Below are 26,001 nucleotides of genomic sequence, written 5' to 3'. Positions count from 1 at the left end.
TATCAGTATGTAGTGTCTCTACTTTAAAGAGTCCTCTCCTGCTGATGTTCAGGTGTATATCAGTATGTAGTGTCTCTACTTTAAAGAGTCCTCTCCTGCTGATGTTCAGGTGTATATCAGTATGTAGTGTCTCTACTTTAAAGAGTCCTCTCCTGCTGATGTTCAGGTATATATCAGTATGTAGTGTCTCTACTTGAAAGAGTCCTCTCCTGCTGATGTTCAGGTGTATATCAGTATGTAGTGTCTCTACTTTAAAGAGTCCTCTCCTGCTGATGTTCAGGTGTATATCAGTATGTAGTGTCTCTACTTTAAAGAGTCCTCTCCTGCTGATGTTCAGGTGTATATCAGTATGTAGTGTCTCTACTTTAAAGAGTCCTCTCCTGCTGATGTTCAGGTATATATCAGTATGTAGTGTCTCTACTTTAAAGAGTCCTCTCCTGCTGATGTTCAGGTGTATATCAGTATGTAGTGTCTCTACTTGAAAGAGTCCTCTCCTGCTGATGTTCAGGTGTATATCAGTATGTAGTGTCTCTACTTTAAAGAGTCCTCTCCTGCTGATGTTCAGATGTATATCAGTATGTAGTGTCTCTACTTTAAAGAGTCCTCTCCTGCTGATGTTCAGGTGTATATCAGTATGTAGTGTCTCTTCTTTAAAGAGTCCTCTCCTGCTGATGTTCAGGTGTATATCAGTATGTAGTGTCTCTTCTTTAAAGAGTCCTCTCCTGCTGATGTTCAGGTGTATATCAGTATGTAGTGTCTCTACTTTAAAGAGTCCTCTCCTGCTGATGTTCAGGTGTATATCAGTATGTAGTGTCTCTACTTTAAAGAGTTCTCTCCTGCTGATGTTCAGGTGTATATCAGTATGTAGTGTCTCTACTTTAAAGAGTCCTCTCCTGCTGATGTTCAGGTGAATATCAGTATGTTGTGTCTCTACTTTAAAGAGTCCTCTCCTGCTGATGTTCAGGTGTATATCAGTATGTAGTGTCTCTACTGTGACATGTCTCCATGCTTTAATGTTCAAAAAGCTCTTTATTTCTCTCATACTGCCTGTGCTGCAGCACCTCTTTTCACCCTCTGTCTGAAACCAGAGCCCAGTCTGCTCTGATTGGTTAGCTGGCCAGCTCTGTTGTGATTGGTCAACCACTTAGGCTAAGGGGCGGGACATCTCTATCACGTACAATGTGTTGGAGCGCTAGCCAATAGAAGCTTGAGTATGTGGGAGAGAAACTCAGAATAAGGATCTTTTTCTAAAGTCAATATGTGTTTACTTTTTCCTTTATTGTCTTATTTCAGGGAAGCTAGTGTGAACCCTTCTTGCCAGTTTTAATGTGCACTTGATGTTATAAAGACATATCAACTAGATGCATATTTGTATCGTTTTGTGCAGATTATTGTTACCCAAAACCTGCAAAGAATTAATGTATGTGCCTACCTTATGATTGCTTTAATTTAGAAAATATCTCACTAGTATACTTGAAGACATTAGTTGAGTGAAATGTGAAAGGGCAGAATCGTGAAAGGTCCACTAAAACCAATAAAGAGAAAAGGCTTCTTGTTTTTTTCATATGTTCCTCATTTGCAGTCCTGGCAGCCGCAGCACAGAAATCCCATTTTAATTTCTCCTTGATGGCGTGAAATGTCAACAAATGTTTTAACACAATGGGAGTGCTTTAACCTTTTAAACTGTGAAGAAAGAAGGAGTCAGCTTCTGTGACGAACGCATTAATAATACATTCAGACTTTGGGGTTATCTCTCCCTTCCATCTTGAAAGGCAGTTTCCGGAGGTAGAAAATCTTTAAAGAAAAGCGCTGCACAACCACCGTGGTTTATGTGTGTTAGGCTGAAGAATATATAAAAAGGCATTGTTGAGGAGAACAAATGATGTCAAGGGTTAATTGGATTAATTGACCTGTGACAAGTCAAAGTCAACTTTATTGTCAATCTTCCAGTTTGTGTGTACAGACAGAGAGATCGAAATACCGTTTCCCACAATCCCGAATATAAAAACAAATGTATATCAAAAATATGTGTGCAAATATGTATATATATATACACAGAATCAAAGACACATTTTGACATGTGCACACATTAAGACCTAAATAAAAACACAACAATCAATATATACAAAATAACAGTCACTTCAATATTTGAGAATGTACATTAGTGCAGATTGTCCATAGAATGTGCATTATTGCCAGATTGTCCATGGCAGCGTAAAAAGTAATAAATAATGCACAACGAAAACAAGTCTGTGACATTAAGATTTACCTGCAGGGCAGAGCAGCATGTTGTTAACAACCTACATCCATTTATTTATTTACTACACAAAGGGTGAAGGGGGAGGAGAGCCTTTCCCAGCATGCAGCGGGTCAAAGGAACAGTTTGCAATAGAGTGGTAAAGGAATGAGTCGTAATCCCAGAAATGGAAAATGTATTCATCAGCTGCATACGTATAAAGTCATTAAACGTAGCCCCACATTTATCAACAAACATTAATGCATCAATGATCATAATCCAGTCATTTAATATATACGATTCTGAAATGGGACGAGACATAACTAATACCTATGTCTTTTTTTAAAACATAATCATTACTTCTAAAGTAAAATATCTGCCGCCTCAGCCCTCCGAAATAAAGGAAATTAAACGGTGGTACTACAATTTCTTCCCATTGACTTACATTGGGAAAGATACGTCTGTAAATCAGCATATGGTCGTCATTTTGACTAAATCAACTACGGACACCTTTATATCCCTTATTTAAATCATTAGGGTCTCAAAGTTGGAAAATGCGCTAAATTCTGAATCCAGAGTTACTTTTCTTGATTTGGTTGGATGTTGGTTTGACTTGATGTTAAATCGATTGCTTTTCCTTGGGTTCCCTGCAAAAATATTCATATAGATAGATAGATAGATAGATAGATAGATAGATAGATAGATAGATGGATGGATGGATGGATGGATGGATGGATAGATAGATCTGAAAACATATTTATATATACATGTGGAAATACAAAACATGATTGCAATGCATGATTATTCGGTGCTGGAAAATCAATGGCTTTTTAATTTCAAACTCAGATGGAACAGATTTACTTCCATAGTCTCGCCTCTGACGCCAGTTCTCTTTACACATCCATGGTGTTTTCTTGAAATACGGCACCCGAAATCACACTGTACCGTAACATGTTGCACTTGATAAAAGCAGCAGCAGCAGCAGCTCATGCCAGGTGGAGGCTGAGAGTTTGTCTCCTCACGGTGGATGACCTTCAGTTTGCAGTAATGAGGACACGCAGAGAGACCTGCAGCTGAAGAAGGAGCAGGAAGTCTCTGAGCTTAGTACAGATACAGCATGTTCTGATGTATAATCATCAGCTGCACACCCGAGACGCATGCACTGCCCCAGTTTACTGTTTTTGGTTCAATGACTGGGACTTTCAGAAGTTAACTATCTCAGTTTAATATACCAGATTTCATCAGGAGGATTATTACTTGCCTGCAAATGTGAATATTCTGAATATTTAATGTCTGAAAAATGGAATTGGCTACCTTGAATCAGAATACTTCATTTGTCCTGGCGTAATGTGACACTTGCTCCACTTTAAAGTTTAAATAAAGATACAATAAAAATATGTGTATAAACAAAATAAGTAAAATAGTGTAATAAAAAGATAAAATAAAAAAGTATTTATTTCAATGTAAAAGTAAGAAACAAAAGAAAGGTCCAATAAAATGTAAACTTAAAAAATGTGGAAATGATACTACAGGAAGGATAACAGCACATTGAAATGTTAAAACAATAATATAAGGTACTGCACAAATACAAATACAAATATTTAGTTTTATGACACAAGTAGTAAAGCTATAAAATCTACTGGAGAAAACATACGTAAAGTACACAGGAAAAGTACAGTTGAGCATGTTTTCACTAATATCGTGTCCAACCCAACAAAAAGCTTTAAAATAAACAATATGTTTCTTATATTACCTAAAACCCAAATATCATCTGTTATTATCAACACAATGTTATATCACACCCTAGATCAGGGATGGGCAAATGGTGGCCCGGGGGCGTCCACTAGACTCCTAGTTACGTCGCGAGCTGTGTACATGATTTCGTTCGGCAGCCAAATACCGCAAAATAATCTGTGACGCGTTTGTGTGTATTGTGTTTGTTTCCCGGGGAAACACTCACAAGAAACACCGGCTGTTGTTATGCCTGCTGTGACGTTAAGTTACCACTTGTAATGATGCCGTTACAAGCTTCAAAGTTGTATTTAACATCTGAATTTGGCGAAACGAGTTTATTATTCTAAAAACCAAGACTTTGTTTATTTGAAATCAGATGAAAACAAACTGTCACGGACCCTGCCGTGTTTTCTATGATGACTATACGCTTTTCATTCATAATTTCAGCAGGAGGGAGGGGGAGCGGCGCTGAGGAACAGCAGAGTGCGGGTTGACAGGTGTCTGTGTTGACATTCCCCTTATTGTGGAATAAGGGGAATGCAGACAGGCTCCAAGTGTCTTAGGCTCAAGTTAGACAACTAATGTCTGGGTTAGTGTTCATGACTTCATGTTTATGTCATCTTAATGGTTAATCTCAATGCACACACATTTTCCGTGATTTCCAATAGTTTAAAATAGTTGTATTCCACTGTTAAATAACCTGTTCAACACAAACATGCCACTAGTAAAAATTAAATAACATTTCTGTGAACTGATATTTGTTTAGTGAGCTTATTAGAGGATGTTCCCTGAAAGATTGAAAATGTCAATGAAGATGTCAGACTTAGTATATTTGTTAAAGGAGAGGTGTCATGCTTTTCCGGTTATTACCCGTCCCCTTGTATGAAGGTTTTTATGCATGTAAACGGTGTGCAGAGTCAAAACCCTCAAAGTACACCCTGTAGCGAGTAAAACTCTAACACAGAAAATACCTCCCCAAAACGCCTCGTTGGAGATACGTCATTGTCCATTTGATTCTTCCGGGTACGGCATGACCCGTACCCGGAACAAAATGGACCAATCCGTGGAGCCGTTACGTTACGTCCGCGGAGCCGTTACGTTACGTCCGCGCTGATTGGTCCAAATTGACCAATCCACGGACTCCCTCACACACACATCTGTGTGCAGGGAGCAGACAGCTCAGCTGATTTCTCCTCCCTGGCTGCAGGCTGATAACAGACAGTTGGGATCGCGGCGAAATTCTCTCTGCAGACCCATTCTCACAGCGTTTATCAACCTTTTTCTTACTCAATATCAAGCCACTATTGTTTTTACTTCGGCTGTGAGTTTGTGTGTGCTCAGGATGAGTTTGGCTGTGTTTCGCTATGTATCCTAAACAAGGAAACAACACCTCCACGGAGCTCAGCGCGATTCACAACGTCCCGACCAATCAGAGCACACTGTGCTCACAGGGAGGGTGGGGGCTGGAGCTTTTGGAGCTACAACGAGCCGTTAAAGGCAGAGTGAAATTCAGTGAATACACGTAGTTTACAGAGATGCTGTATGAGAAACCAATGTGAGTTTGGAAAATTGCACAATATAAATCTATTTTAGTATACCTCAACAATGGAATTATGATCAGTGGAAATGGCCATGACACCTCTCCTTTAATAATTACATACAACACATGGAATTTGTGTGTTTGTGTTCCAAGTGAATCTGCGGCCCCCTGGTGGCCAGTACATAAATTATGTGGCCCCACCACCATCCAAGTTGCCCATCCCTACCCTAGATAATGTCTTAAAAAATATATAAAACATACAATTCCATGCAGGAGAAACATTAATAATTGTTTTTTATTTAACTTGTATGCCTGCATATACATAATGTCATGATTTAAGTTTGTCCTACCTCCCACACAGTCTTTAGTTCATCTAAAAACTCTGCAGAAATCATTAATAATGCCTTGTTTACACCAAGACACATGAAGGTCAGTGGAATAAGACTCTGCTGTGTTTGCACAGAATGAAAAGCTGAAGTCATCATGGCCGCCTCGACGTCTGATTTGAATTCTCATTTTAAAACGTTTGAGTGGTGGAGTAATTCCCCACATATCAGAGTGCACATTAAGCCATGTGCAGATTTACCATAATGAGTCATTTGTCTTCATGATTGATGGGAACAGTATACCATTATAAGAGTAAATGTGTTCAGCGTGACCAAACTAAACACCTTTTTAGACAGGAGAGAATTATAATTGATGGAATTAAATATTAAATAAGTAAACCCATAAAGCATAATGTGGAAAAAAATCACTGTAAACAGATATTAACTATATAGATTGTTTAGGGTACTAAAAGAGACGATTCCCTTAAAGAAGGAACCCCCCTGTGTACCACTCAACATGGTACAATGTACAGGGTTCTTACGGTCATTAAATACCTGGAAAAGTCATGGAAATTCAAAATGCAAATTCCAGGCCCTGGAAAAGTTATGGAAAATAATATTTTTCCCAAAGTTTTGGAAAAGTCATGGAAATGTAACTAAAGTTGCATCAAATATAATTTATATTTTAGCTAATCGCCGAAATAGTAATACTATAACGATAATAAATACTGTATCGTATAGTAATGGCATTTAACTGTTGAGGTATTTTGCTGGTGAGAGATTTTAGTGGCTTTAGCGTGTAGAAGCTAGTAAGCCTATTTGATTTGTTTTAGATAGGCACAACATGTTTCATATGCAGACCTTATTTTCCTGTTCCATGTTAAAATAAACCATTTTCAGTGGTACCGCTGAGAAAGAGTAATTTTTTGGTCATGGAAAATTAGGTAAAGATCATGGAGAAGTCATGGAAAAGTCATTGAAAATCATTGGTGAAAAAGTGTATGAACCCTGAATGTAGTGGTGCAGGAATAAATCCCAAAACCCCGAAACGAGTCAGCATTTTAGAACTTCCTGTCCTCTGGTCTCGTAGTCAATGGTGTCTCTCATCAAAAAGTAATAGGATGTTTCACATTAAACCTCAGTATATTGCAGAAAATAGTGTCTATTTATGATACCTACACGTTTTGTTGAACAGGATAATCTCCACATATTACCACTTTATGACCACCGCTAAGCTAAAGGTTGCTAATGTTGAGCGTGATGACGTTTAGTCGTCTCATTTAGACACTTGTTAGCAAGGGGTATTTACTGACGAATTTGTCAGTAAAATGTTACAATCTCTTGAGCTTGTGTTAACCACAGAACTTATTTCAGACCAACAACCAAAAACACATTTAAAAAAACATTGACTTCCAGGCGGATAACAGGAAGTGCTAATATGCTGACTGATTTCCAAGTTTAAGACTTCATCCTACACCTCTCTATACAGCTTGTACTTCAACAGTAATAAACATCTGTCATTGCTTCATGTCTCAGGAAATCATTTGTTCTTGTTCAGTTTAAAGCAATATATCATGAGGGGTCTGTTCCCACTGTGCAGCTTTGATTTTACTGTGAGTATATACAGTACCTCTACAATAGCAGCTCCTCTGAGTCAGCTGAGGTGAAAGACCCATTCTGTTCTCATCAAAGCCTCCTCGTATAGCGGCTGAAAGCAGCTGCAGGGGGGAGGAAGTGATCGATTCTCTTTCAGCATAGTTCAAATGTCTTTCTATCATAAGAGAATACAAATGTTTATATCTTAAATGATCCCATCTGCAATCCTGTGTCCCGTTGTGATTACTCAAGCTTATTTTACTTCTATTTATTTGATTTTCAGCACTTTTTCTCCAGCGGTCATTAAATGCTGTTCAGTTTCTTTAAGCTATTAAAGGTCACGAGCCCCCAGTGCTTCTCTTGATAACAGCCTTCTTTCTAATTGGGAGCTATTCAAACTGGTGCACTGGATAAAGGTCAAATTGATTTCAGGCGGTGGCAGTAGAATGAAAACGTGGACAATGGAGACTATTAGTCATTTCATTATGCTGTACATCTGTATCTGTATTGTTGGACCCTAAGAACTCAACTGTTGCTGAAGGGGTTTCTCTGAGCCGGTTGATGCCCCTCTGAGCTCGCACAGCGGAGAGCCGGAGAAGTTACCAAGTAAGGACTAGTCTTTAATTACAGCCCTGGTACATTTCAAATCGAACTTAAATGGCAATCTGAGACAGTAAACTTCTATCAAGGCAACTCAGGGGCTACAGACACTAAAAACATGCGTGTCTAGCACACAATTTAATATTAATTATAAATCAGCGTGAAGGAGTTCAAGTATCTCGGGGTCTTGTTCTCGAGTGAGGGAACAATGGAGCGTGAGATGGGCCGGAGAATCGGAGCAGCGGGAGCGGTACTGCAGTCGCTTTACCACACCATTGTGACGAAAAGAGAGCTGAGCCAGAAGGCAAAGCTCTCTGTCCATTTTCGTTCCTACCCTCACCTATGGTCATGAAGGATGGGTCATGACCGAAAGAACGAGATCGCGGATACAAGCGGCCGAGATGTGTTTTCTCCGCAGGGTGGCTGGCGTCTCTCTTAGGGATAAGGTGAGAAGTTCAGTCATCCGGGAGGGACTCGGAGTTGAACCGCTCCTCCTTCGCGTTGAAAGGAGCCAGTTGAGGTGGTTCGGGCACCTAGTAAGGATGCCACCTGGGCGCCTCCCTAGGGAGGTGTTCCAGGCACGTCCAGCTGGGAAGAGACCGAGGGGTAGACCTAGGACCAGGTGGAGGGATTATATCTCTTCGCTGGCCTGGGAGCGCCTTGGGATCCCCCAGTCAGAGCTGGTTGATGTGGCCAGGGAAAGGAACGTTTGGGGCTCTCTGCTAGAACTGCTAGCCCCGCGACCCGACCACGGATGAGCGGGAGAAGATGAATGGATGGATGGATAAATCAACGCAACTTAAAAGACCGTACAAATGTTGGCAGGGAACGCATTAATCGTACTCGGACCAAAAGAAGAACGTTTCCCAGTAATAGTATGGTTTCAATGCAGTTTAGGACCGGAGGAAACTGGACGGCATGAGTGATATTTCTGAAATGAAATGGCATCAAATAATAAACGCTGTACGTTCACATGAAGTCTTTTGATTTTTTCCCTTTTAGGAATACCAAATCGACATCATCTTCGCCCAGACGTGGACAGACAGCCGCCTCAGCTACAACAGCACCATGAAGAAATTGACTCTGAACAGCAACATGGTTGGAATGATTTGGCTTCCTGACACCATCTTCAGAAACTCCAAGACGGCAGACTCCCACTGGATCACAATGCCCAACCAGCTGCTTCGGATATGGAACGACGGGAAGATACTCTACACCTTGAGGTAAATACATTTAACTTCTTAATCGTCTAACTTATTCCTGGTAAAGTGAAAGTAAAATGCTTCAGTGAAGAGTTTGCAATAAAAAGTGGAAGCTTTGGCATAATTGATGTTCTGCAGACGTCACCAAATGAAATATAAGAATGTTAAATTCCACACAACATATGCTGTTACTGACAGTGTGTACAGTTGAATGCTCGGAGAAATACAAGTTACTGTAGTTTAGGACATCGGGTTTGCCCTTCTTTAAAATGTATGGTATGTAGGTTCGACAGTAGTCAAATAGGGCTGTCCACTGTGCACTAACCCTACCTCTGCACAACACAACTGATGATCTCAAACACATTCAGAAGGCAAGTCATTCCACAAATTGAGTCCTGACAAGGCATACGTGTTAATTGAAAACCATTCCAGGTCACGACCTCATGAAGCTGACTGAGAGAAGCCAAGAGTGTGCAAAGCTGTCATCAAGGCAAAAGGGGGCTACTTTGAAGAATATCAAATAAAAATCATATTCTGGATTTTTGTTACACTTTTTTGTTAACTAGATAATTCCATATGTGTTCTTTTATAGTTTTGATGTCTTCAGTATTAATCTACAAAGTAGAAACAAATTAAATTAAATAAAAACCATTGAATGAGAAGGTGTGTCCAAACTTTTGACTAGTACTATATGTAAAGCACTTTGAGGGGTCGAAGACTTGATAAAGCACTATATAAGTTCAGTCCATTTACCATTTGCAAAAACACTTACTTTAAAGATTATTTTCATAGTTCTTACTATACAGTATGGTTTTGGCCTCACATCGTGTGGAGAAATGTTGGGATTGGAAAGTAATATTTTTTTGTTTAATATAAAATTGTGCAGCCCATTATCTCAAAGCTGTATCAACATTTTCAATATGGTTTATATAAAAACCGCCCTAATTAGGGTCTGAGAACAGAGGTCGGCGAAGACCCTATTGTAATCGCTCGCGAAGCAAAACCCTGCAAAACACACATAAAACTGGTAAAACGACGGGCAGAAAAAGGGGCCAAAGCATGACGGCAGATAGCCCGCACACGTCACTACAACTCGCATATTTGATATCCATAGGATTATTATTAAGTGATTTAAAAACAAACACCTAGTAAGGATGCCACCTGGGCGCCTCCCTAGGGAGGTGTTCCAGGCACGTCCAGCTGGGAAGAGACCAAGGGGTAGACCTAGGACCAGGTGGAGGGATTACATCTCTTCGCTGGCCTGGGAGCGCCTTGGGATCCCCCAGTCAGAGCTGGTTGATGTGGCCAGGGAAAGGAACGTTTGGGGCTCTCTGCTGGAACTGCTACCTCCACGACCCGACCACGGATAAGCGGGAGAAGATGGATGGAAAAATAAACACCCTGAATTTGACCAACCCCAAACACCCCAAAATAAAATAAAAAGCTTTTCTTGAAGGGACCCCTTGCTAAGCTAACCTACATGTAAACCTACCCATGGGAATCAACACATTTGATCAATCAACCCATTAGTTTATATTGTCGCAGATATTGAAGAGATAAGAGATATTTGCACCATCTTAGGATGCAAACATTCTCCAGTAAGAACATGAAAACCATTAAACACTGCCATTAGTGATGGTAAGTGCAAATTGGGTGCTTTAAACTCTACAACAACTTTACCCTCCTGCCCTGAAGCTCTCTTTGTAATTAGAGCACTTGACATTAGTTTAAACTGCTGCTTCAGTGACAACCATCTCCACACTGCCCCTCATCTTCTTGGCATTGGTCTTATGTTGTGAGACATTTCCAGAATTGTGATCATGTTTCAGGACTTTCCTGTGGTATGGTAGCTGATATTGTACATATTGTACATGTGAAAAGGTACATATATTTGCAGCACTATTATCTTCTCGCATTAATTCTTGTCTGTCTCTAAGTGTTATTTTACAGGCCAACATTTAGTCGTTTGTAATCCAACTCTGCGGTTATCATTTTTCGTTTTTATTAGACGTGGACAATCCATAAAAGAAAAGGTTTTTTTCTCAAAAGAGAAAACATAAGATTTAGTCAGATTTCCATCTGCAGTCCAGCACACCCTGTTGTCTCATCTCAAAGTCAATGGTTTTCTGAATGTATTTTTAGTTGTTGACCGTGCTGAAGTTCCTTTATAGCCCATCATTAGGCACCTTTAGCTTAGCGGTGGTTCTGTAGTTCCTTCATAGCCTAATGTTAGCTTTTTACTCCAAGAATCATAAAGTGGTGTAAATATATTGAGTCTGAGGTAAAACATATATATTTTACTTTATTTATTAACTAATTCGGACCAGCATCCAGGCTCCATAGAACGTTGTGTTTGATGCAAGCTATATTCTTCCCCATGCAGCCTTATTGAGATTTATTAAGCCATTGCAAACTTTGCAGAGTAATATCCGTTGGTGGCATGAGAAAAGACAGTGAAATGTCATCTGGTATTAATTGTGTATTAGCTTTGGTCGCTGAAACAGTGATGACATTTTGTGATATCCCCGCCTCTCCCACATGCACTGCATTGTCCTGATTACACGCTTTATGATGTGCAAAGATTAATCTCTCATACTATTTACTGCCTTGTGGACTATAGAAACTAATGTATATACTATGTGCTAATTACCTTGTACGTTTTCTCTTATATTGCAATTTATCTCACACTATCTGTGGGGACAAAACCATTAAAGAGGACATATTCTGCTCATTTTCAGGTTCATATTTGTATTTGATGTCTCTACTGGGACATGTTTCCATGCTTTAATGTTCAAAAAGCTCTTTATTTTTCTCATACTGCCTGTGCTGCAGCACCTCTTTTCACCCTCTGCTCTGATTGGTTAGCTGGCCGGCTCTGTTGGGATTGGTCAACCGCCCCTTAGCCTATCACGTACAATGTTTTGGAGCGCTAGCCAATAGGAGCACGGGCCTTACATAATGATGTCACTATGTTCAGGAAGTAAACAAAGGAGTCCAATGGAGGCATTTCAGACCATTTGCATGCATACAAACCTATACAACACATACAGAGAAGGGAAAGATTGAACCCCTCATTTAACCAGAAAGAGGTTAACTACATTTTGATGCTGATTGTTTTCTCGGTCAGGTGGGTTGTACAGGAAACACAAACTCTTGATTCTTGAAACTTATTGTGTGATTTTAAAGAGGTCAGGGACTTCTTAATGCTTCCTGTTGCCGGTGTTCCCATTCAGATAAGAGATGTCACTTTGCGTTCTTTAACTGCTTTATAATTGAAGGTCAACAACACACTGGCTGCATAATTACATCCACAGGTTTGCCTGGTCTTATGGGACATTTGGCCTTTAGCTACATCACACACACATTCCCCCCGAATCCGCACAGGATAAGTGCTGTGGGCTGTTTTCTAAGAAGCTTGTTATTTCATCCTCATTGTGCAGGTCTAATAGTAGCAGAGCAGTGAAAAAAGTGTGTGTGTGTGTGTGTGTGTGTGTGTGTGTGTGTGTGTGTGTGTGTGTGTGTGTGTGTGTGTGTGTGTGTGTGTGTGTGTGTGTGTGTGTGTGTGTGTGTGTGTGTGTGTGTGTGTGTGTGTGTGTGTGTGTGTGTGTGTGTGTGTGTGTGTGTGTGTGTGTGTGTGTGTGTGTGTGTGTGTGTGTGTGTGTGTGTGTGTGTGTGTGTGTGTGTGTGTGTGTGTGTGTGTGTGTGTGTGTGTGTGTGTGTGTGTGTGTGTGTGTGTGTGTGTGTGTGTGTGTGTGTGTGTGTGTGTGTGTGTGTGTGTGTGTGTGTGTGTGTGTGTGTGTGTGTGTGTGTGTGTGTGTGTGTGTATTACTTGAATTACAGGATTACGTAATCAGGATTTTAAAAAAATTATTGTATTCCTTAATAGAAGGATTTACGATTTACTAAGTATTTATTTAAAAAAAATTGTAGACTAATTTTCTTGAAATAGCTATTTTTAAAACTATAATAAACCTAACAAATATAATTATAAGTTTAAAAGAAAATATAGAAAAAAACCATTTACATGCACTAAAACCTATAGACCACACTACAGGAAAGGGAAAACCCCCAAAAAGCATAATAGGGCCCCTTTAATTTCCAGAAAGTCGAGAACATGGTTGAATCACCAGCTGCAGATAGCAAAACGGTAGTTATATAACAATTGTTCCATTTCTGTGGAATTGAAAGACACGCTGCCTAGGGAGTCAGTAACAGGAAATGATACGACAACTTAAAACAAAATTACGTATTCTGGTTTTCCTTGAAATTAAAACACGTCGATCTCAGAGCCTCCTGTCTCCAGTCTCTTTCTTCAAGTTATTTAGAATTGTTATAGTTATTTGGTTATATTCTCTCTGGGCGACAAAAATAACTGGACATTAAAAAATGATTGTGATTTTTCTTTCAGGCTGACGATAAACGCAGAGTGTCAGCTGCAGCTTCACAACTTCCCGATGGACGAGCACTCCTGTCCGCTCGTCTTCTCCAGCTGTGAGTACGCCTCGCTCAATTTAGTTCCCAGCAAAAACTACCATATTTATTTTTAGTGTCTAATGCATCAAAATACCACATTTCCCCCGGTATTTATCATTTGCTTATTTTGGTTTTATTTATTTTGCTGATGTTGGTGTATATCAAATGTGAATACAGATCCTGCTGGTGTGACAGAAGTAGCCTGCTAAGTATATATATATAATGTGTCTATATATACGTATTTATATTTTTGCTTATTCCTGCATCTTACCTGCACCATTATGTCTTTGGCTCTATTTTATTTGCGAGCCTGGGACTTATTCTGCTGTACTTTTATTTAATTTGAACATGTTTTATCTTATTCTATTCTATAAATGTGTATTGTTTTGCTTATTTATGCATCTTAATGCAACATTATGTCACATTATTCCTTCATTGATGGGGAATAATTTCCCCTGCATGTCATCTTTCGCCCTCTGACGCAGATGCCCAGCCTTGAGCAGCCGTTATCTCCCTTAAGGAGGGGCTGCCCTAGCAAGTTGTTGTTGTTACCAGTTTATGACCGGGTAACTCTCTGTCAGAGATAGTCATTGTTGTGGGACACCTGGAACACATCCTTCTCGGGGTGTAGATGACCCCGAGCCATAAGCGACAACAAATGTGATTCAGTGTCCCTCTGTTTAGTCCATCTATTGCACAATGTTGATTATTCTCTCAGAACTAGCTAAATACATGGGTCTGGGGTAGAGTTCTTCAGAATTGATTGTGGCATCTCAACCGTGTGGTCAAACCGTGGCCCGTGACATGTCTTGTGAATTCTCCGGCCGAAGCTCCAAATAAATCAGTGTTTGCCATCAAAGCTCCAGCTCTCCTCGTGTCTCTCTGAGTCCTTACTTCAGAAGTTTCCCCCACATTCATCTTACTTGTACCCGTCTGTCTCTTGCAATATTGTATTTCCTTTTGTGTCTTGAGTATAGTGTGTTGTATTGTTGGAGGAGCCTGGTACCCCAGATTTTCATGGCCAAAGAAACCAACTCACTAGGTATTGAGCATATGAGAATAAAGCTTTTGAATGGTAGTGCATGTGCTGTGGTAGTGAGTAATGGCCTTGCAGCGATCCTTTATTAGGATTACAGGAAGGCTTCATTGTGAAAGACCTTGTGCAGCTTATTAGAGCTTAAGGCTCGCTGCAGCGCCTCTTCTGTGTGGACACTTCACGCTGAGATCCATTAAACCCATTTCCTTACCTGAGGACATCACCAGGCATTAAGCCCGTTTCCATGCCAACGTCTTTGTTTTTCTGATTAAGTCAGATGTGCTCTGTCTTTAGAGCCATCACGCCTCTGGGATTGAAATAATTAACTGAGTACTAAGCAAGTATCACACAGTTTACCTCAGCACCTCTGAGCGTTTTAGCGGCTTTTATTGTTCTCCAACACTTTCATTTACATTGTTCGGATAAATGTTGGTAAAAGTAGACTTTAGCAACCTAAAAGTATATCTGGACTATATGTTAAAAAAACAATATATCTTTTGACATTGATTAAAGGTAGGGTAGGTAAGTTTGAGAAACCGGCTCGAGATACACTTTTTGTTATATTCCATGGAATGCTCTTAACATCCCGATAGCAATGAATATCTTAAGTGCTTTGACAAAAAATCCATAAAAAAATGTCATCTGTGGAAGCCGTAGTACTGTAAAAAGCACGACCAATCATTTGAGCCGGCCCGGCTAAAATAACTGGATGGCCTACCTGCCTGTCAGCCTTCCATCTGTGCACAAACTTATCTCGTGCCCTCATTGGTCATGTGCGCGTTTGTGTGTGTTGGAGGAGGGGCTCTGTAAGGAAGTGGCAGATTTTTTCCGGCTGTGTATTTTCAGGTTCAACCGCTTAGAGATGTCCCGCCCCTTAGCCTTATCACGAACAATGTGTTGGAGCGTTAGCCAATAGGAGCGTGTTACATAGTGATGTCATTATGTTCTGGAAGTAAACTAAGGAATCCAATGGGGGCGTTTCAGGCAGGATGGGTGAGAGAGTGGGAAAGAAACTCTCTCTGGAGGGAACACAGGGATGTTAGCCTTTGCAGACAATTTACATGCACAAAAACCTATATAACACACCACAGGAAAGGGAAAGCCCCCAAAAAGCAGAATATAACGCTTTTAAGCTGATTCTCATTATCAGACATGGACAACAAAATGTTTTATTTGGTAAGTGTTCCTTCTTAAAGTGCATTGTTGTGCAGCAAAAGTTTGACCAGTTTTCTATTTAAAAAAATAATAATAAATAGGCCACTGTTAGAAAAATATCACTCGTTACCGGCTTGATCTTCAATATCAGGATACATGTATTTATGATCCTCTCCAGAATGGAAGTAGTCATCACATACAGAGCATTTGGTACAACTAGTTCCTGAACAGTGTCCTTCACATGCTGATATACAAGAGAAGAAGTTACACAGTCACAAGATGGAGGAATACCGGTTCAAAGCAGTATTCAATGGCCCACGTCAGAAATGATCATGCTTGTCATATGTCTCTCTCCATGTCTAAAACAGTCCTGATGCTCTTCTAGGTAATCATACATCCTGTTACGTACACAGCTACAGTAGGGCCTTTGTTATCATGTGTACTCTCATATTGGAAGAGTACATTCAGTATTTTCCCAACAACAGTGTGGCAATTTTAGCAGAAATATCCAATAAAAAAGGATTGTCAGGATCTCACAAAATTTTAAGTACATATTTTCGCCAATTACATTTAATTTGAGCAACTATTAGTTTCAACCTGTCATCTGGTATGGTTTGATGTGGAGTCTCAATGTAGGTACTACCATTTGAATAAGGTATTATAGATATTGTTAATTTATAAATGCACAGCGAATTGTGATTGAACCAATAACTACTGTTTTTTTTTAATACAGATTTCCTACAGTATAGTGTTACCATTCATTCAAGATTTCATGAGTTTTCCAACATTAAGCTTTTTACTGGGAATTTTTGTTGCAATATCTGTATTCTAATGACATTGTATCAAATGTTAATTGAATTTATTCATCAGACATGTTTGAAAACAATTAGTAATTTGGGTAACATTCCCTCCATCTAATCTTCTCGTGAATTAAATACCTATTACATCAAATTGCTTTTAGGGAAGATCTTAATTTTGTTAGCTTTTCTACTGAATACAATGATGTGTCTGTTGAAGAAGATCCAGGCCAAACACCAAAGCAGAAATGGATTCATCACCCGTCATTAACCTCATATGATTGATTGTAAAAACACTTCTCGTCTTTGTGCACATCTTGTGAAGGTCAGGCGGCTTCGTGATGGATTCAGTGCATCATCGAACCAAAGCCTTGTTTTAATCTACCTTTCTGTCCTCATGCAGACAGTCTTTCATTAGCAGCTCAAGACTAATGTTGCTCCGCTGGCTGTAGGTGTGTCTGAACGGGAAATCCATCATTAGGATGAATCGCAGAGGGTCAAACACTCACGCTCTGTGTAATTGCAGACGGATACCCTCGAGATGAGATGATCTACAAGTGGAGGAAGAACTCTGTGGAGGCGACGGACCAGAAGTCCTGGCGGCTCTACCAGTTTGACTTCATGGGCCTGAGGAACACCACGGACATAATACAGACGACAGCAGGTAGGGAGTGGATCTCATCATGGAAATACCTTCCCGCATTCATTTCTGAACTGCAACCTCAGCGTTATCTTTCTGGGGTCAAGCATCGTTATTGCAGGTGTTCCAGTTTAGCCAGATGTTATCCAGGCCAACACTTCTTTGTTGATACTCATTGTTCTGAATAGCAACTTGAGTGCAATAATTAGAGCTGAGAAACAACAAGTGACCAGTTTTTCTAACTTTAAAGGTCCCCTACTATACTGTTTTTCATCAATATCTTATAGGTCTCAGATATATACAAACATGTCTCTGAAGTGTTTGGCTGAAATACCAAACAGATCATTACAGCATCCCATAATCCCCTCTGTTTCAGCCCTGTTTCCAAAGTGCTGATTCTCTGTCTGTTACTTTAGATGAAAATAAGGAGCCACTCCCCACGCCCCTCTGATGCCCCTTTCACACCGGCGCTTTTCCAGCTCCTGCTCGGAGCTGGAGCTGGAAAAGCGCCGGTTTTTCCTGTTCACACCGCAGCGGCGGCGCGTCATAGCTCCGGAATGCGGTTCACTTCCAGCTCCAAAAAATTGTCGGTCCAGAGGCAAGAGCTTCGGAGCTATGACGCGGCGTCTCTTACGTCGAGGCGTACAGGAAACCTTACTTTGACCATCCGTTCGCTGTTATTGATCATTGTGGAGAGCAGGCAGACGTTTTGTTTGTTATTATAGCAGCTATCGGATGGAATTAATACATGGGCTGCACAGGTTGTCATGTCCGACTATCACAAGTAGAATCATAATGAAAAATACGCCGGTAAAATGTGCCTGTAGAAAACGGCTTAGCAAGTAGTCAGTTTAGCTTCGGTTGCTATGCTAACATCACCCATGTTATACCAGAGAAACTTTCATAACAGCGTTGTGATGCCAAACAGCGTCAATTCAGACTGACACACATTCACTTAAGGGGAACTGGGGATATGTATCAGCTGCTTGTGTGCCAGTCAGACAGTGAATACTTTAGAGCCGTGTGAGCTAACCCGGAGCTAACGGGAGAATAAACTCCCGTGGAAGAGCAGCAGCACTGCAGCGGTCGGTAAATGCCGCTGAAACACATTAATAAACAATGAACCACGGCACTCTGGAGAAAAGTATAAGGTTGGAGGAGTCGTTATTTAATTTAATCTGGCTTCGTATGATTAAAAGCAACACGATCATCGACCCGACGCAGTCCCCCCCCGTTGTTGTTGTGGGAGAAAATCAGCGACATAAACGGTGACGTCATGACGCAGCAGCGGCAGCTCTGGACGGTGTGAACAGAGCGGGAGCTGAAAAGGGAAACCGGAGCTGAACCAGAAAAGCTCTCGCTAGGAGCTAGAAAGAGAAAAGCGCTGGTGTGAAAGCCGCATGAGAGATATTTGGTTAAAAAGAACTCAATGGTGCTCTAGGAGGAGATTCAGGTGATAAGGGGGGGGGGGGGGGGGGGTTACCTTGGTTGGTGAATGGCTAATGGTTACACAAGCCAAAAAATCATTATGACATAAAGTGGCCAAAATCTGATCAGCTCATTTTCAGACAGGTTTTTATATAAATGGATCAGGACAAAAAGAGAGAGAATCTTTCTTCCTGAAACTTTCAGAGTCTCTTTACACAGAGGGGACACATGTTGATGTAGAAAAGACATGAGAAAGTGGATTTTGCATAATAGGTGACCTTTAAGATAGTAAAACCCTACATTGTGGTCAGCATGGGTTCCAAGATTGCATTTTGGCCAATGCTCACCGCCTCTTTTGCTCTCCACACAAACTGCCTGCCTGCATTCAAACAAATTGTTAAGTATCACTATTAAGCACTACCTGTCTATGTCTACCTGTTTTTCTTTCTGTTGTCACCACTGCATTCAATGTGTTTTTAAACCCTTTGAATTTGCATTGCATACAATTTCTTTTGCAGACTGTTTCACTGACATTTCCGTTCAGAGACGTGTTCATACATGTCTGTTCCACATGAATAAACAGGTGGTTCAGTAATTCAGGAGATTTTAATTGAAAGTGTACCATGCACAGGGCATAATACTTAAAGCAAATAAACCCTTGACCACTTGACCGCAATGTCGCTGTTGCTTCCTGTTCAGTGATGCAACATCAAATATTTAAATCTGATCACCAAATTTGAAATATTGCATTGTTTCGATCTGATAGTTGGAAAGGCAGACTCAGTGTTGACCATACATAATATACAATATTAGACTTTATTTCACCCATTCTTAACAAGTTCTAAATGTGTCATTGAAACCAACCATGTTTGGAAACAAAATTGCCAAATAAGAAGGCTTCTTTGCAGACTTATTTTCTATCCATTTGATCATTTAAAGTGCACCTATCAAGCTATTTTGAGGCATATATTATGGGTCTCAGATATAGAAAAATATATAAAAACATGTCTGTGATGTGTTTTTCTCAAAATACAAACAGATCATGCATTTTAGACATCCCTCATATCCCTCTATTGCAGCCCTGTTTAGAGAAACGCGGATCTTGGGTCCTTAGCTTGAAAAAAAAGAAGAGAGGGGGCGGAGCTAATGCCTGATCAGAATTCTACCGGAGATAAAGTATAATTCTGCTGTGATAAAACGCCATCCTGTTCTAAACCACATCAAGGATTATCTCTGAAATAGTATGGAGCTCAAATGCTTTTTCTTTTGCGAGTTTACCACAAGGTGAGTTCCTTTTTTTTAATTTCCTGCTTTTTAAACACGTGCTCTACAGTACAGGTTAGCTCTGAGTGTTAGCGAGGCTTGCTAATGTAAACAAAGACGAGATTACGTCCAACACACGTCAGGCATTGTTTCTGATAGCAACTCTCTGTGGGTCCACCATCCGAAATTACGTAATATCGGCAGCAAATTGGTATTCGCTCGTTGTACCCCCGTTTTTAAAAGATGTGGGTACTGAGTAAAAGAGAAAGGGTTTTATTTTCTGACGCTGCGTGAGTTCCCCGACACACCGGGGACACATATTTATGTATAAAAGACATCAAAAAGTGCATTTTGCATAGGTCCCCTTTAAATTATACAGATTTTAATAAAATTGCATTTCCCCTTCAAGTACTCATAAGTGATATTGGTTGCAGAGAGAAAGCACTGATAAGATACTCTCTAAGAGGAAGCTGAATAGAGCTGACTCATCCTTACCGCTTCTTTAAGTGTTTTTATGAGGACACTTTAAAGCAGGGGTGGGGAACCTTTTTCCTCTCAAGGGCCATTTCAATTTTTTCAACATCCTCCGAGGAACGTGCACATTATTGACCTCTGCTTAAAAATACTAAAATCACAGCCCATTCATTTGGCCTTTCTTTCATGCTGTGCAAAGAAAAAGCAACCTCTTAATCCAGATATCTTACCATGACACGCGTATGCATGCATGTGCACGGTGTGGCATGACCACCAAAACAGAAAGATATTGGACACAAGATGTGTGCAAATGTATTTAGTTTCCTATCCATGTGGACATGATTTAAGTGGGGGGGGTCCGGGGGCATGCTCCCCCGGGAAGATTTGTTTTTAATGTTGAAGTTAAAAGCATCAATCTGGTGCACTTTGAGAGCAACATTCAGAGATCTATGGATACATCTCTCAACACCCATATGAAACAGAACTGGAAGCAGATTTTCTTTTTCTTTATATTTTACAAATCACTCTCCTTTCAAACTGTATTCTTGTTTATTAATAACAACTTTCTTTTACTGTCATATAGTATTTTATTCCTGTTTACTTTATTCTCTTATTTTTTTACAACTATAATGATCATATAAAGATGTGCCTTTACCTCACTGGTTACTCACTCACTCACTGGTGTTTACGTGTTCGGCGTAATGACGTACAACGTCCTCGACAACTTCTGTAGTCCTATTCAGCCACTTGGTAACAACCATCGTTTTTCAGACACGTAAACTCTTCAAAAATCACCAGTGGGGTCACTGCTGATGGATTTAATGTCGTAGAACAAAACGTGATCTGTCTCTTAAATTTGTGTCAACCACAGACCTTATTTCCAGCTGTTTTCCAAAACCCTACGGAGAAAACCCATTGGCTCTGAGACGAGGGAACCGGAAGTGGTCAAATGCTAACTCACTTCCGGGTTCTACTTCTCTAGTTGTGTTGTTTTCTCACACAGGTGACTACGTGCTGATGACCGTTTACTTTGACCTGAGCAGAAGGATGGGATACTTCACCATCCAGACCTACATCCCCTGCATCCTCACCGTGGTCCTGTCCTGGGTCTCCTTCTGGATCAAGAAGGACGCCACGCCGGCCAGAACCGCTTTAGGTACCGCTTTCTCTTTCTGCAGATACTGTGGTGTCTTCTGAGGCCAAATAAATGTATAAAATATAAATGTATCTTTTTAGATTAGCTTTTTATTAGCAACCCCCCATTTTAAATGTTCTTTTAGTCTTTATTATTTACCTACCTTTTATATTGTTTTATTTATTTTATAGGTCTTAAAGGATTTTTTCTTATTTTATTGATCTAACATGCTTCAATAGCAATATTTATTTTTACGTTGCTCTTTTTTATTTCTTAATCATTTCACCTTTATTAGAATTATGGCATTTGTATTACTATTATCTTTTAATTGTTATTTCTGTTGTACCTGCTGTATATGTTCACTTTGTTTTATGGGGTTTTATATTTTATATTGTTGCATTGATTGAGTTGTCTTGTCTTATCTGTCAGAGAGAAACCATTATTTATTTTATTTAATTTGTATTATCATACATTTTACCTCCTTGTGTCTATTAACCTGATGAAATGTTATATTTTGCTGCATGTGCCTTAAACAAATAATCTGAGGGGAATTTCTTGTTGTTTGTTTTCTAACTTGTGATGTGTCATTTAGTAAAGCACTTTGAGCTGCATGTGTTGTATGAAAAGTGCTATATAAATAAAGCTTTATTATTATTATTATTATTATTATAAAGGTCTTGAAATCTTAAGAAAGAGACTGGAGACAGGATCATCTAAGATGGACGTGTTTTAATTGCAAGGAAAACCAGCATTTTGTCATTTTGCAAAGTCTTTAGTAGTCACAGATATTACATGACTTACATCACTTCCTGTTATAGGCAGTGTCTACTCATTTAAACGCTGGTTATATAACTGTACTGTTTTGCTATCTGCGGCTGGTGTTTCTACCATGTTCTCGGACTTCCTTGAAATTAAGCAATCGTTTCAAATTACACAACTGTGAACTAGCTGAAGTTCACAGAGACTAAGATATATGTGTTTACTCAATATAGTCCGGCAGTGGCTCAGTCAGTAGGGGCTTGGACAGGGAGCTGTAGGGTCGCCGGTTCAAGACCAGACCTAAAATATGGAGTGTGGACTGCTACTTGGAGAGGTCCCAGTTCACCTCCTGGGCCCTGCCGTGGTGCCCTTGAGCAAGGCACCGGACACCCCCCTTCCCCCCTCACTCCCATTGCTCCCCGGGCGCTGTACAATAGCTGCCCACTGCTCCTAGTACTAGACTCCTGGTACCAGGATGGGTTAAAAGCAGAGAACACATGTCACTGTGTGCTGTGTGCTCTGCATGTGAGACCATTAAAGAGACCTATTCTATTCTATAGTCCATCCACACTGTAGCTCTATGTCTGTAACTATGCTTTACACTTAAGCTAATACAAATAAGAGAAAGTACAGATGCAGTCTTCATGTCAAGGCTTTTCTCATCAGGTTTCCATTTGCACTCTTTAATCATGTTTTGCTTTGAATATGCTTCTATCTTTATCGTTTATCTACATCAGTGATGGAAAAAGTTCTCAACACAGTGTACAAATACTCTGTTAAAGTAAAAGTATGCCTTTTGATCATCTTAGTTCAGTAAAAGTACAACAGTATTAGCATTTAAGTTTTGAAACTACGTCTGCAGAATGACCACTTTAAGAATAATATAATTAAGCAATAGCTCACGACAGGCCGTGGTATATGCTCATTATATCACAGCTAAATAAGGGCCGTGGTTTGGCCCAACGGTCAATAAGTCCTTGCTGCACATTATCCCTTACATGTTTCCATCTTAAGCGTTGTTAGTTAGTTAGTTTCGTAACGGACGTAATGTAACAGTTGTAACGGTTGTAGCTTTTCTCAGACGCGGAGGGATACTGACTTGTTGTGAAAAGTAACTACAATTCTACCCGTGGTATACGCTCATTATATCTCGGCTAAGAAGAACCAATCAGATTGCTTGATTTTACTTTTCCGTTTTATAATACGTATTATATCACTGGTTTATAGTTATTAACCAATAATCGTTCATTAGTATATATTATATCGTTATTCATTATTTTAATTTAGCAGTAAGTAAGGGCAAAGCTTATTTTAATCATTTTTACTGCCAGGGATCTTGATGTATAATTGTTCATCATTCACCTGTTGATATATATTTGTATTAATTATATGTACCTGCAATGTAACTAAAGTAGCGTAAAAGGTACATTTTCAAGTACAAGTATCTCAAAATTCAACTTAGGTACTGTACTGAGTATTTGTACTTCCCACCACTGATCCACGCTGCATGAATATATGTTTGTCATTTAATTAGAGTCACTCCATCTTGTTCTGTTTTTTTTATTTGTCTCTTTTGTGCATGCTCTCTGTTGTGCAGTCCTGTGGATCGCTCTTGTAAAGGTAATGTATTTAATTGTTTTTGGTTATTTTTATTTATTTTTTATATATTTTACACATGTTTGAGTGAGCTTGTGTTTGCCCTGGCCTTTTAGACTGACATTACTAAAAAAACAAGTGTGCCTCTTGTGATAGTATGTGCAAATGACAGAGCTGCTTTTACAAATGAAAATGACATTTATTTTGTCCTGAATCATTTGCATCAATGTGCGATTTCCTCTTAGCTCTTAGTAGAAGCATGTCATATGTTTACTAAGTGCTACACAGAGATTCTATCCTTTGCAGACCATTTACATGCGCAAAAACCTATGCAAGACACTACAGAATAGGGCCCTTTTAGCTTCTTATGTGTATATAAATATTGTTATTTTAGTTTATTTAGCTGCTGTAGTTAGTACTCAGGTTTGAGTACTTATAACCACTACTATTAAGAAGTTGTCAATCACATGTGTTTAAAAGAGCTCATGTATGTTGTGCTCTTCAACCATTCATTCGTATGCATTACATACTAAACATCACAATGTCCTCTACATTACGCTGTAGGTAAATGTAAGTGCCTTTCTGTTAACTTATGAAAGGTGAGTGTTATCATGTTGGTGAGCTGCGGCTGGAGGAACAGTGAGAGCGTCCGCCTGAAATAGCTTGTTGCCATGGGAAACAGGGTGAAACAGTCACAGATGTTTGTGTTTTTTGATAGACATCTCTCCAATGCTGACAAAAAATGATCATACAGTAGAGAGACGCTGCAGGTAGGAGGTGTTTCTCCTGTCTGTCAATCTGAATGCACAAACAAAATCTGCTGTGAGAGAAAAAAGATTTGTTAGCTTCTCACTTAGCATCTCTTTGCTAACATAAAGACAAGGTTACTATGACGGAGATGTTGGATTTTAAATTTGAAATCACTTTAGACAACCCCATAATGATTTTTTTGTTAATGAGTATTGTATAGCCCTACAGTATATGTTATTATAATACTCATATTCAGGACAATATTCATTACAGGTGTCCTCTATGTGGAGTTTTACTGACTTTTTGTACATTTTACATGATTCCAATACAGAGAGCACGCTGCAATGTGATTATATATATTCTATATAATAAATATTAAGCAATCAATCTGTATTTTTCATGTACTAAAGGTAACGGAATCAGATCCAAAAGAAAATCGCATGCGCTTCAGAAAAATACCCCAAAAATAAGAACTTAATAGACAAGGTACTGTATAAAACAAGATTAAATTAAATATCAAATAGAGCTCAACGAATGTGGCAAAGTGTTCTCTGTACTAAAATAACTTTTCTCAACGTAAAACCTCTTTAGCTTTTACAGTATAACTTTAAAATCACTGTTAAAAGAGTTTCATGTTGTCAGCTTTCTCTTCTTTTAGACATGTACTATGCTATTGAATAAAAGAGATCATGAAGGATCTTCAGACAAACACTGCAGGATTTGAAGATGATTTTATATAATTTCATTTTATTCATAATCCAGCATTCACTCAATCTTTTTCAGTAAAATGACGGTCGGGATTAAAGACAGCTCAGTTTCACAAAACGGTTCAGGTTCAAACTCCGTATTATTCCCTGGCAGCATGTCCTAAAGGTCCCCTATTATACTGTTTATCATCAATATATTATAGGTCTCAGATATATACAAAACCTGTCTCTGAAGTGTTTGGCTCCAAACACCAAACAGATCATTGCCAGATGTTATCCAGGCCAACACTTCTTTGTTGATACTCCATTGTTCTGAATAGCAACTTGAGTGCAATAATTAGAGCTGAGAAACATACAAAACATGTCTCTGAAGTGTTTGGCTGAAATACCAAACAGATCATTGCAGCATCCCATAATCCCCTCTGTTTCAGACCTGTTTCAAAAGTGCTGATTCTCTGTCTGTTACTTTAGATGAAAATAAGGAGCCCCTCCCCACGCCCCTCTGAGAGATATTTGGTTAAAAAGAACTCAATGGTGCTCAAGGAGGAGATTCA

The 26,001-nt window shown here is 39.5% G+C and overlaps 1 protein-coding gene across 1 annotated transcript in view; it reads left to right on the top strand.

Annotated features, from left to right (window-relative positions):
• LOC117496151 (gamma-aminobutyric acid receptor subunit gamma-3) overlaps positions 1–26,001 on the top strand; it is a 50,625-nt gene that overhangs the window by 22,491 nt on the left and 2,133 nt on the right. Inside the window, exons 4-7 of the mRNA XM_034147860.1 lie at positions 9,035–9,255; positions 13,643–13,725; positions 17,222–17,359; positions 21,504–21,656. Coding sequence (XP_034003751.1) covers positions 9,035–9,255; positions 13,643–13,725; positions 17,222–17,359; positions 21,504–21,656 — 595 coding nt within the window. The remainder of the gene's footprint in view (positions 1–9,034; positions 9,256–13,642; positions 13,726–17,221; positions 17,360–21,503; positions 21,657–26,001) is intronic.

This window comes from Trematomus bernacchii, unplaced genomic scaffold (assembly GCF_902827165.1).
Source record: "Trematomus bernacchii unplaced genomic scaffold, fTreBer1.1, whole genome shotgun sequence".
NCBI lineage: Eukaryota > Metazoa > Chordata > Actinopteri > Perciformes > Nototheniidae > Trematomus > Trematomus bernacchii.
Note: the sequence above shows the minus strand (reverse complement) of the source record. Positions and strands in the feature narration are given on the sequence as shown.